The sequence below is a fragment of the Triturus cristatus genome, chromosome 2_1, assembly GCF_964204655.1.
Source record: "Triturus cristatus chromosome 2_1, aTriCri1.1, whole genome shotgun sequence".
NCBI lineage: Eukaryota > Metazoa > Chordata > Amphibia > Caudata > Salamandridae > Triturus > Triturus cristatus.
In genome coordinates, this window is record NC_140581.1 from 469,435,782 (window position 1) to 469,449,625 (window position 13,844).

A 13,844-nucleotide genomic window follows, 5' to 3' on the forward strand; every position below is an offset into this window, starting at 1 on the left:
AAGCCCAAAAAAATCATGTTCATTTAAGTCGAAAACATAGACGTTAATATATGTTTACTAAAGAAAAACATCACTCAAATCCATCAATGTACGGACATGGGTCATGCTATCCCAAAAGTACTGCGATGCATGTAACATTATCAGACATTATTAAAGTGTATTCACACGTACCATTTGGAGGGAAGATGTGTAAAAACATCCATCGAATCTGATCTGTAATCAGGCCATCCCTCAGGAAAAGGTGCTGCTCACCAAGAGGTGAACCTCTGGCACTTTGTGTTTTTGGTAAGTTACGAAGACAGCGGGCGGGAGCTTTGAAAATAAGGATGAGGACTTCTTGTGGACGGTTTTTCGCCCGGAGGAGAGATTCACTTAGACATTCATTGCTTCATATGATAAATGATTACCTACCATGAAGGTATGGTGCTCGACTAGTACGTGTAAAGTGACTCAATAACTTACCTTACTATCCGTCGTTTGATTAGAAGCCTACAAGGCCTAACAGTGTTTGCTGTGAGCATACTTGCCATAGCAACATGATGCAACCATCACACACTGACTTAACTCGAATAATAAGTGTTACTAGTGTGTGATTCATTAACAGCTTACAGGAGGAGTCCTTGCAAGAACCCGGTAAGGTGAGTGGCTGTCATGCCACTTGGTCAGCACTAGTTCACTTAGCCCAGTAAATTATTACCAAGTGCTTTCAGCCAGCAATGGGTAATTATGCACTGCACCCCAGCAAGAAAGTGTCATGCCATCCTTGCCATACAACCACCATAACCAAGCACAAAACTTACTTAATGTGTCTCTACCTTGAGGAAGAGGATGGCCAAATACATGCCTGGGAGCTTGTCTCAAGAAGCCAGAATCACAGTCACCTGGAATGCATCACGTAATGCTGAAAGTTGTACATACGTTGGCAGATCTAAGAACAAGCGCAGACTCATTAATGTGCCAAAATGATTGGTGTATTATACCTTTTTTGTCAAATGTTGTCCTTTGCTATAATCAGTGTTCTTATCCTAAGGAGCCTAACAAATATTGCCTTCAGTTAGCGAAGGCAATTAACCATAGCTAATTCAATACTTGCACATGCGCATATTCGTATTTGGGAGGAAGGGCCAAAACAAGATACATTCTTCACGATCCCTCCAAGTCATGTGGGAGGGAGACTCCAAATATGCATGGCCCACTGGTATTGGTGCAAGGTACCAGTCATTCTTTCCTTGTGTAAAGAGGAATGGTTATATCCGTAACTCTGGGGCTGGAGTAGTCTAAACCCCCAAAAATGGAGGGATATGCAACATTTTTGGAGAATCATCCTTTAGTGTGACAAGCAGCAAAGCTTACTTAGGATGTCTACTGTGGGATTTTCCCTGCAGGGCCCACTCACAGAGCAAATGCTAGCTTGCAGAGCAATGAGTGGGAGAGCACTTGTTCCCTGATGCAAGTGAGGGAAGTGGTATTGAATGAGTGGTCCATAACCACCCTTGATCCTAGCACCGAAAGCAAGGCTTGGAGTGATAAAGTTGACTTCAGCGCCAAACATTCATGAGCAGGGACATTTCTGACTTGTCCCACAAGTTCCGCAGACTCTGCTCCCCGAAGATCAGTGGTGACTGTGAGCTCAGGGGCAAGGTAGGAGAGAAAGTGCATCGCATTTTATGAATGTGAGAGTGCCTCAGTATTCCAAGGTTAGGACTTAGGATAGATGGAATGGGATATGATTCGACTGCTTGCCTCACACCTGATCCCAGTGCTTTGTCAAATGCCACTGCAGACCATGTATGTGGAGTCTGGAGTTTAGTATCACTCTGAAGTAGGAAGGCATTTGCCAGACAGAAGTCCAAAACTGCTCCTAAGTACTGAATTTTCCTAGAGGAGACCACGGAGGATTTTGGGCAGTTTTGCGAGATCCTATGTTTGAAGAGGGCCTCTAAAGGGAAGGTCAGAACTGAATCTACCCCGTTCCCGGATGCTGATTGAATGAGACAGTCATCAAGCTATGGGTAGCAGTGAACTAGCTGTTGATTTCAAAAGGCAAGCACGGGGACCACGATTCCGATGAAGACCCGAGGGTTAGTGTGAAGCCAATATAGGTACTTTTGGATTCCCACTGTGCAAATAAAGGTACTTCTATACTTGGCTGGCAGATCCACTGATAACATCCAGTCATTCTTCTGTACGGCAACCAGAATATGTGACCTTTGCAAGGAAGAGACCTCACTGAGATATCAAAGATCTAGGATGGGCCAGAACCTCTTTCTCAGAACAAGCAAATAATGCCAGTAGTATGCTTGCACTATGACTTAGAGTTGTACTCACTTAATTACTATTAAGGAGAGGAGCCTCCCTGCCTCCTGTAAAGACTCCCAAGATGCTGACCTAGATAGAGGAGGCTCTGGCAGCTTTACAGCCGCCCCACCCTTTACCACCACTGAGAGGATTCATATGCAATTGACAATGGGGACCCAGCGGTGGTGGTGGGGAAACCCTCACCTCACTAGCATGCAGTTGGCCTTCTGAGGTGATGCTAAACTTCACAAATACATCACTAGGGCTTTGGGACTGAGCTGAGGCTACACGAGTGCTCATATTGTCCCTCTCATGTACACAATTCTCGTCACTGCACCTGATAACAGAGAGCCAAGTCACTGCCAGTCTGGGGAAGCAGCGGTGTACCACTGTATCTTCACAGGGAACGTGCAGGGATACCCCGTGACAAATCCTGGTGTTTAAAAAAATGGGTCTAGTTACATATATATCTGCTCACAGTACACAGGTATGCTTTATAGAATCAGAGGTTGGCAGCAGGTGAGAACATGGGCCTACACAGCTTGCTGAAAATCAAGCTCCGTTGATAGGCACAGCGAAACCAGTGGACTAAAGACCTTACTCCTTTGAATTTTAAGCCTCAACTAATTTGCCAGACCCTTCTGGGCTCTTCGATCCACAGGCAGTAATGTTGAAGATATGTATTAGAGTTGTGCGTGATACTGCTGGTACAAAATTCGGTAACATGGGGACACAAGCAGCAAACGCTTAGTAGTAGTGGCTTTAACAAGCTTCTCTCTGTTGTATATATATTTCTTTCCCTTTCAGTTGAATTTATGAGGAGGTTTTTCTTTTAGTGGGATATAAGGCCAAACCACCGACTGAGATTAGAATCTGTAACACGCAGGTTAGATGTTAGCAGCAGAGGCATAAACCACACTTGCCCCCTGTGCATTCATGCCTGTACCCCAATTGGGGGTCTCGGACACTGTGCTCTCTCCCCTCTTTCTTCTCAGCATTCTTCCCCCTTTTGCCTCTCTTTCAGTTCTCCCTACCTGTTCCTCCAGCACACCATTCCCATAAGCCACCTGTGCCCCTTTCCCATGCATGACCTGGCCTCTGTTTGACTCTGTGCCACTTTCATATGTGTCCGATTTGAAAATCGAAACTTTAGGTATATTCGGTCCGGCATCACCTATTCCTTGCAAAACATACAGAAGCACTTACCCCACTGGTGAATCATGACCTTTGAAGGTGGGTGGGTGTAGGAAGTGCCCCAGCTTTAAAAAAGCAAGCTGGTGGACCTGAAAAGACTCGAGGAGAGTTCATGAGTGTGCCCTGCAGAAAACGTTGACATAATTCTCACAAACTTCCCAAAAGCAAAGGCTCTACAAGGATGTTAACTAAACCTGCACCTCCTCAAAAGTACTTCAGGTTTACCTGCCCTAAAGTAATTTCAAGAAATGTAAAGAAAATTGCCATTTGCAGCGCAATTCCCTTAACAAAATGTCTAAAAAGCTTTATGTCAAGTAAGTAGTTTGGTAAATTAAATATTATATGGGCTATCATCAACCATAGCATCAACCTGCACCTTTACATTTCATATCCTTTCATTTCTCCATCCTATCCCTTCCAAGCAGATTTTCAACCATACCTTATAAATAGGCTGTCCATTCTTTTAGGTTTAAACCTATAATAACTGATAAAACTCCACCGGAAGGGAAATAGCCCTCAAACACTGAAAAAAACTTGCACAGCCACAAACTAGATGCCATTCAACGAAAGGAAAAGGAGAGTGAAAGAGTCATTTTTATTTCTTCCTAAATGGGCCAATACAAAGTAGGGATGTCACTAAATATTGATTCTTCTTTCTTTTTAGGTCTCGCCTACGCAGCGCATACGCTGCTTAGGAAATAGACCTTTAGTAATTGGCACAGTTTTCCCTGCAAAAACCTGCACGTGTTGCATTGTTTCCAATGGCAACGCTTGCACGTCTGGCGATTCACTTGCGGGAGCGAGCAGCTGGCGCCATATGTTAACAATTATCGCGCCTTGCCGCTCGCCTCCGCAAGGGAATCGCGCAGGCCCCCTCCTCTCTCCCCTCCCCCTGCTGCTGCGCGAGGCGCGTGCGCTTGTCTTGTTTTGCTTGTGCCATTGTCATGGCAACGAGCGCGTGGGAAGTCTGCAGTCTGCAGCTCTGACTGTTACGCGAGCCCAAAAACCTGGCTAAATAGGTCGGTGATTGTCGAACAGCTCTGAGGTGTTTGTTTTACACCGACCGTCACTTGCTGCTCTTGAGTTTTGTTTTCACTTGTAGCGCCTCCGAGGTTGTTAGTTAACGTTGCGGAGTCGTCGTTTCACAATCTGAAGCGTCGATCGGGTTCAGCGCGCTCTGTCCAGGGACTCGTCTCTCCTCCACATCCCGTGCAAGGCAATTGCATTTATCTATCTCTGCTCCGCTCAGGGCTGGTTGCACGATGGTCCCCATCGGCCAGTAAGCAGTGTACGCAGGGCCGGCTTTAGTGCTGGTGGCGCCCTGTGCGACAATGTTTGTTGGTGCCTCCCCAATGACCACCTCAGACTCTCTCACTAGCACCCTTTAACAGTGACCAAGTCTCCATAACCACACCCTCTCCGATGCATTGAATTAGTTATATAGCGCCACTCATACCAGTGTAGGGTGTCCGAGCACTTTGCATCACACACACATTACACAGAGACAATCAATCATACGTGTGTAAATCAGTGTATAGGAAATGTTACATAAGCCAAAGGACTAAAATTGTAGGAGTCGCATGTCATCCATACTGGTAGGCAGTATAGTTTAAGAGTGCTTGGTGTGGAGAAGCACAAACTCGGAGTCGAAAAAGAAACAGCATAGTTGGGAGTTTTCTTTAAAAATAAGAATCGATTTCTAGCCAAATTAACCCTTTTTGCAACATTAATCAATGCTCTAATATTGTATACTTTGCAGTGTGTATGCAGTTATAGGATGAAAGTTAATAGCTCACTATCCTATATTAGGACTTTAAGTTATAAATTGCAAGTAACAAAAGGATGCCTCTTTTGAAAGCAGTAACCTGCTGATCTGTTTACATCATACGCACTCTGTAATCTACTTGGTACACGTTCTTTGCAGCAGGCATATTAACCCTCTGCACTAACTTCACCCAAGTCAAAACCTCAACTGTACAAAACGCTGATCTCTCTCCAGGAAGATAATTAATCACACGAGTTATCTTGATATTTATGTGAGGCCTGGTAATTGCCGGCGGAAAGAAACGCTGCAGCAGGTGCTTCAAAAGCATAATAAACTTTCAAACAGGGCGCCTCCAGGAAGCCAGCACCCGGTGCGGTGGCACCGGTCGCACCGCCCTAAAGCCGGCCCTGAGTGTACGTGCGCACTACGCCCGTTAGTCACGGGTCTTTGGCCCCCCCAGCGCCTCGATGGTGCTGCAGTGCCTGCCTCATGCTTGAGAATTTACTGTAAGGCTCCTCTCATTTTTACACCTCTCAGTTCTGCCAACGTTCCAGTTCAGATCTCTCCTTTTTCTCACGCCTCTCTCCGATCTCCTTTTCTGCCTCCCTTCCCTCTCCAACCTTTCTATATCCGGAAGACAATAACTTCAGCAGAGAGGCCTCCCAACTACATTTGCATGTGTGCGGCTTTCCTGGATAATCACTTCGTGCAGATACCCGTTGCCCCCTCAAACATGCCGACAAAGCTCTGACAACCCCAGCCCGTCGGTCCCCACTGACCTCGGGCATGTCACAAGCTCCCTGCCGCTGCCTCCAACCCACGTGTGTGAAGAGACCGGCACCTATCCAGTCCTTCGTGTAAAGCATCTGCCATCACTATCATTCTACTCCACACCGCCCCCGCGCGGCGGCAGCAGGTACTCCCATCCTGTGCAAGATGATAGAATTTACAGCCAAGGTATACATGACACTGTGTCCCTTGGGCAGTTTACAGGGTCTCAACCAGTCCCACTGGATATGGAAGGACCCCTCCGCCCTACACTTTAGATAAAAATTAAGACCGTTAACTTTGTGGAAACGTGTAGACCGTGTGCACACCAGAGTGGAAACAACAGGAATAAAATAAAGATTATTAAAGTACAATGCTTCGATGGGGCGCCCTGTTCAAGCCTCGCTTATTGTGACCCATTCGCAAACTGTACTTGTTTTAAGATATTTAAGTGGTGATAATAGCGCCATTCTCGGACCACAGCTTCTAATGGGACCGGTCTGTCTCACAGGACTGAAAACTGAGCGACCCCGGGGCTTCCTGCACGCGATGGAAACTGATGGAGATGTCCATTATCGCTATTCTTGTTGTTAAAATTTCCCTGTATATATACATCATGTAATGAATATTGAATAGATGGCCGGGCGCAGCCTCTCTTGTGGTACACAAGTGCAAACCGACTGACCTGCAAGTGGATCAACAGTCAACACTTTAAACATGATTGTGTTTACCCGGCATTCTTAGAGAATTTATAGTGAATTCCCTGGATTCAAAGAACCCACAGCTATACCTGGCGCACGGCACCACTGGTGATGCTTTTCCCAGCTGTGGGGAGAGGGGGTTGCAAGGGAAAAATGCAAAAAAAAGGGAAAATGCGAGATGCTAGGACACCCTTAAATGTGGCGAATTAAAGTTAAGGCACGGCAGAAGAGACATACAAAAACGAAGAAAGCATGCTAATAAAACAAGCATTTGCAATGCACTAGGTCTTTCATTTACGCAAGTATGAGCTATTGGCATTGTAAATAACAATCACTTTTATTTATGTTTTGGTTTTTAAAACATAAATAAAAGGGATTGTCATTTACAATGCCAATAGCTTAAAGTAGTGTAAATGCGAGACTTTTTGCTTGTTTCAGTTTTGTGGTCTTTGGTCTAAAGGTACAGGGATTAGAAGCATGTTTTAGGTGTTGTTTATTTATTTTATAAACTGTAGAGAATCAGGAAATATCTAAATCATATTTGATTTTTTGGCAACGTTTGAGTCTTTCACTGATAGGAAAAATGTAGGTTTCATAAGAATCTTTTCCAATATGTACCATCACATTTACCCACAGAGAATGGGTAAAAACCATACATACATCAACCCCCTTTTCTAGTGAGTCAGTATTGATAGTAGGTGAATTGCCAAACACCCCAGGCTTTAAACATTCAATGCCAGGTATAGTGACAGGTATATGTGAGTGCAGCCACAAAGCATCTGGGATACTGGTGAAAACATGACACCAGACTTATGGAAAACATGGAATGCAGAGTCACTTGGAATGCTGCTGCAAAATGTTTTTACCAAGTTCAACAAAAATTGGAGTGATATTGTTTGTATTTGCTGTGATTCAGCTATGTATATGAATATGTTGTGTGATGACCTCTCAAAATCGATACCTGAGCTGAAGTGCTTCCCTGTAAGAGATCCTTGCCACTTGTTAGATGGTATGCTGAAAGCATCTTCACAATCATCAGCGTTAATGAAGAATGCTATTGACTTTTTAGTCCATTCTGGAGCACTGTTTTGTTATGGGCGGGAACTAAAACACAAATATTTCTCATTATGTGCTTTGTGTGGCATCAAAGAAAAAGTCATCCCAACTGTGTCACTTAGCTGGTGGTTCTCAGTCCTAGAGGCCATGAATGCTATATTATTCATGTGGCACCTGTTTACAGAGCTTTTGCTGAGTGACGATGCAAACGGCAAAAAAAGTGAGGATCTATGGTCACATATTGATAGTGATTTGAAAAAAAGTACTCTACTGCAGTCTTAAATTTTTTCGGGAAAGCATGACTGCTGTAGTGGACATAATAAAAAAACTAGAGTCTGAAAACACCCTTGTCTACCAAGTGTTCACCATAATTCGTGTAGATGTGAAACATCTCCTTGAGAGGAACCTGGGCGACACCTCTAGTGACTTTGGCACTGCAACATGTTCCATGTTAGAGTGCTTGCCACTTGCTAAGCAAAGAAATGTTGAGGAGCAATTCAGGAACTTTTATTTTACAATGCATGAGAAATAGCCCTTCACCAACCATGGCATTCGAAGTCAGTGAAGCCTCACTGTGATACTCTGCACAAGTTATAGATCCTTTCCGTACAGGAAAAGTTTTTCTGGAGTTTCAAAACTGCTGCCTCATTTCTGACCGCCTCAATAACTGAGGGCATATGTGCCCATTTCAACGCATATGTTGCAGAACCTGTAGCAGAGAATCACACTCTTCAGGTGCACCAGTATTGGCATGGAAAGCTATGCCAGTGGCCAGTGTTAGCAAATTGTGTACTAGCTATTTTGGTGTTGCCTGTCTCAAGTGCCAATGTTGAGAGGGCCTTTTCACAGATAAAAGTTTACATGGGAAGGAAAGAGCGAGCATGCCTGACCAAAGACTGACTCAAGAAGTATTATATGGTGTACACTGGAAAAACACTGTTTCTGTTGTTTTTAATGGCGCAAAAATGTGTAACCACTGATAAGCACTGTTTTTTTAAGGTATTGAAAACACTGAAAAAACCCCAACAGAACTTACCAAAAATAGAAACTGAAAACAGGAAAGCCTACTTATAAATGACAATCTCCTTGTAAATGGGCAGGGTATAAAGACGTATCACATATTCTCAGGATGTACATACAGCAGCAGACCTGAATGTATTTTATAGGCTCATACATTCATGCTCTCACACAGGCAGCAGAGACCCTAACGTTGTAAATTGCATTTCCCTACAGCAGTAATCACTATTATTCAACTTTCTGCTTTAGAGATACATATGTTGGGAAATACAAAACGTTAGTCCTTAAACATGAACCTGTCATTTTATTAAATACAGTTTCTGCTATGAAATCGTCTTTAGATTTCCACAAACAAAAAAGTATCATTTTCAAAAAACATATTGTCCTAAAATACCACCTTTTCATTTTAATGAGTCCTTGATCTGTGCCCAAACATCAACTTTCATTGATTGCTCACATATACTATTGTCACACATGGATAAACTGTGCCTTACATGCCCAGGTATCACCCTCTCATGCCATGGCTGACCCCTACAAAATCACAATAACCACTATTAAGACATCTGAATACAAATGGTGGTACTGGAAACAATAATGCCAGGGATGGTGCAATTGGCCAAAAATAACCATTAAGGTGCCAGGGCCAGCATTTTGCCTGAAGGGTGTGCACCATCCTACCATGGGTTGCCCCTAAATGCCAGGAATTACCACCAAATGTGCCATGGGTGGCCAAAAATGCCTAGCGATATGCCAAAGCCAGAAGCCAGCAGCACACTACCTCCGCGCTTTCCTGTCCCTTATCTACTTTTTGCACCTAATTTACTATTTACAGGTCTGCTTCACAGAAGATCGTATTTGTTAGAGGCAGCTGTACAATCCTACAGCAGCTCAAACAAATCAGCAGATGGGAGAAAAGGTCAAAGAGAGTAATTGAGAAGATGGTGCTCAGGACCTAATAATCCACAAGCCCAGTTGACCTCCTATTGAGTGCACTGATGAATGGTGACAGAGGCATGTTGACCTCTGTCTGTTTGGAAGAGAAACACAGTCAAGCTTTTCTCTAGAGACTGCTAAGTGCCTTAAACGTACATGTCTGAATTGAATGCATTAAACGTGGAGCTCTCCCTCTCGCTCAGACAGTCTTTATTTGGTACATTATTTGTTCTTAATTTCTTGTTTATTGCAGTAAGAGTTAAGTCGTTAATGGTAGGTACATTCAACATGTAATTACTGCAAAGTGTGAGATGGAGGTAGGAGGAGAAATAAGGTAACAATTTGTTTTTACATATACTATAAATATAGTATTGCACCATAGCTCCATAAGCCCGGAGATACGGCACACAAGGTAGTCACGACCAGAGTTTGCAGTGATCCTGGACCAGCTGCTAAGGTGACGTGAATGCATCTGGTGCTGTTCTCATGGGACTGGACAGACATGCATTCCTATTCCTGACATCCCCAGTGTTCAGCAGATTGATTATGTTTGTAGGTGCCTGACAGGCATAAAAGTAAATCACCACATGGTACCTCACTTCAATTTTAAGGCACCGCCTTTCAACAATCTGATTCAGAATTAGACCGTCGTACATGCCTGCACTATATATATGGAGGGAAGGGGAAGGCAGCACTATTATCGGCAACAAGGGTGACTGTAGAGCTCTGGGACAGGGCGACAAGACGAATTGGATGGCGGCACAAACCGTCGAGACAAACCCCAATCTGGAAATGTGCATGGTTACGGGAATTACATAAGCTGAAAGGCTTCCGGCGGTGGGACGATATTGGCATGTCCGTGTTGGGTGACCTCCAGCGCCGGGGAGCCTTGAAGTCCTTCCAGGAATTAAGGGCAGAGTACGGCTTGCACTTCTCTCAGTTCCTAAAGTATGCGCAAATACGCCACGCTTGGCAGGCAGAAGAGGCGCTGTCGGACCCCTTGCCGGAATATGCTCCACTGGAGGGCCGCCTACTACAGGACCAGGTTCAGGCCAAGCTAGTTTTCTTGACTTATAAAACCTTACTTAACAACATGCCGGACGGACTGGTGAAACTGAAGAGTGTGTGGGAATCGAATCTAAGGGAGATGGACACGCTTGATTGGGAAACTGCTCTGATGCACCCTAGGGAAGTGGCAATAAAATCTCGACTCCGACTCATCCATTCCAAGATCCTCCACAGAGTCTACTATGATCGACTCCGCCTACACCGGATGGGGCGGGCCACCGGCCCTAGCTGTTTGCGGTGTGGACATGCCGAGGGCAACTTTTACCACACCATCTGGGAGTGTGGGGTCCTCCAAAGTTACTGGGCCAGGATAATGAGAGAACTCGGGGAAATACTTGAAGTGTCCCTACCCCTGGAGCCCAAATTAGTTTTACTGGGGATAACGAACGATATAGATCTGACTCGACCCCATCTCATCTTCCTGACATTAGCATTAGTGGTGGCCAAGAGGGATGTGGCATTGGAATGGGGAGCCCCGAACCCCCTGAAGCTTGACGAATGGAGGAGGGGGATGGACATATATATGGCGGCTGAAAGAGTTACTTACAAAGCAAGGGGCTGCCCGAAGAAATTTTCCAGAGAGTGGGGGAAATGGCGACGTTATTATGGTCTGGATGGGGGGCTCTGAGGGGGTAGAGAGGGTTATTCTGGCAGCCTTATTGTATATGGGAGGGACTTGGATGCAGCTAATTTCCTATATGGATGGTGGGTTCTTCTATATCAATGCATTGGCGGCGGGTGGTGGTGGGGTAGAAGGTGGTGGACGATTCAATGTGACATGCTTATTATGTTTTGTGTTGGAAATGCAAATAAAAATAATTATAAAAAAAATATAAAAATAATAATAATAGCCATCCATGAAAAAATAGAAAAAAAACCAAAAACAATCTGATTCAGAACCTAGATCACTGTGTGTACTGGACTTTTGCTAATGACACACTCCTTAGTTTCCTCTATGCCAGCAGCGCAAGAAAGGGTGGAGCTTTGTGGAAGCAGGCCTCATACTACCTTGCATGGTCAGAGAATGTAGTGGTAACTTTCTTAATCTGCTATGAAGTCTGTATGCCTCATAGGTAGGTGATGGTGGTGGTGTTCTCATGTAAATTTCATGACCTGATAGAAACATTAAGGCCCTCATTATGATGTCGGTCAGAAAGCATTCTAACCGACTCCTTATCAGAATAGTTTCCTACAGACTCTGGTTTGGGGAGTCCGACCGACCGATTATGATGATTTCGAACACCGTTCGGTCGGACTCCTATTGACTTCAATGGGAGACTGTGTTCCGACAGACAACACAGGCTCACATTGAAAAACTGGGTGGTTGCGGAAAACCTTGCACTTTGTGGTGGGCACCTCATGGTGCCTGCCACACCATGCATGGTTGTAAAAAGGGGACCCAAGGGTACCCTCACGGGCCCCAGCCAAAGGCCTCCGGGTGAAGGGGGACCTGCTGAAAGGCCCCCAAAGTCAGGTTCCAACAGCCAATCCGTGTTGGTCAAACCGATTTGGAAAGGCTGTACGAATCCGACATTGTCATCGCTCGATCAGAAACGCGGTGCGTAGAGCTGTACGATTCGGCTCCGGCCGACTCGGACTCGGACTCTCCATATGCTGGTCGGAACCGAGTCCGAAAGACCGAGAGGGTACCCTGTATCGTAATCGGATGGTTGTAAAGGAGTCGGTCAGAAACATGGGTTCCTACACCGGTTAGAAAAAACCAAATGCCTTTCGGAGCCTTTCCGACCAACATCGTAATTAGCCCCTAAAATGTGTCTCTTCATGATCCATGCTGAGGCAGTATAGAGCACTTGTCGCAGAGACTGCTTAAAAAGGGATTCATTTTTCACTACAAATGGTGTTGGCAACTCTTTATCAGATTTCCGTAGGTAGTTGGAGAGTCTTGGCGACTGGTGGCTGGTTGGTAAGTTTTTAGGTCTCACCTACGCAGCGCGCATGCGCTGCAGTGAAAAAAGACCTTTAGAAATCGTTCCGGTTTTGCAGGAAAAAAGTTCACGCGTTGCATTTCTTTGAATGGCAACGCGTGCACGTTTGGCGATTCCCTTGCAGGAGTGAGCGGCGCTATGTGTTAGCAATTATCGCGCTTGCTCCCGCAAGGGAAACACTGCCTGCTCTTGGCCGCACTCCCCCCCCCCCCCCCTACTTGCACAAGGCGCGCGGGCTTGTTTAGGCTGCTTGTGGCTTCGCTGGAGCTTGTTTGGAAGGCAATCTGCATGCCCGAAGCAATCCCGGCTCCTTGCTCGATGGGCATTTTGTTTTTTAACAGCGGTCCGAACGTTTGCACCTTAAGTAAGGTGTCTTACTTACACACTCAGAAATGTTTGCATGTGCTGCAACCAGTTTTCCATACATAGGCATCAATTACTAGTATAGCACCACAGCAGGCGCCTTGTTTCTTTATTCCGTTGACGTGCACTTCTGCAGTACACCAAGGTGCTACGACGTGTCCTTAAAGTTCCATGCTGGTGCTAAACGAACTCCTAAACAAACAGTTGCTCCCCCTAACTTTCATGCCCATTTCTCACTCTTCACACCATTATCTGAGACTATTTACCCCATAATATACCCCAAAATAGAATTTGAAAGTGTTATCTTGTTTTCTGAAGCTCGCAGACACGCTCTTGCGGATGGTAAACAATCCAGGCTGGCTCACCCCTCCTTCTCGGCTGCATGCTGCCTGGCGCCACAAGGCTGCCCTCGGGGTGCCATGGGCAGTGTTTTACCTGTCTGTGCAGTATCATTCCTGTGTCGTCTGTGCCTTCACTTCCAGGGCCCGGTCTCTTGTCCCCACGATTCTGCGAGTCAGAGAATGTACTCACATATGGTGGGAGGGGCCAGCTGCAGACACATGGAAGCCGGCTGGATGACTGCTGGCCAGCTACAACTGAACCCAGAGTTGTCAGCATGACCCTGTGCATGCTACTGGGCACACAAGCTCCCTTCCAGCGGCAAATTATAACTTTTGGGAGAAAAAAAACTTCATTTATACAAGGACCTATGTCATGTAACAACATCAGGTATAA

The 13,844-nt window shown here is 45.3% G+C and overlaps 2 protein-coding genes across 8 annotated transcripts in view; one reads left to right on the forward strand and one right to left on the reverse strand.

The window, feature by feature from the left end:
* POLK (DNA polymerase kappa) overlaps positions 1-13,844 on the reverse strand; it is a 1,025,073-nt gene that overhangs the window by 406,728 nt on the left and 604,501 nt on the right. The window contains exon 1 of one of the 6 annotated variants that reach the window (XM_085632297.1): positions 172-321. The exons of the other annotated variants lie outside the window; for them this stretch is intronic. Within the exon in view, the coding sequence (XP_085488423.1) occupies positions 172-174 (3 nt within the window). The 5' untranslated portion in view covers positions 175-321. Of the gene's footprint in view, positions 1-171; positions 322-13,844 lie in introns of those variants that run through there. 6 annotated transcript variants of the gene reach the window in all.
* The window catches only part of LOC146865493 (uncharacterized), a 117,459-nt gene that overhangs the window by 33,205 nt on the left and 70,410 nt on the right, over positions 1-13,844 (forward strand). The window lies entirely within an intron of this gene.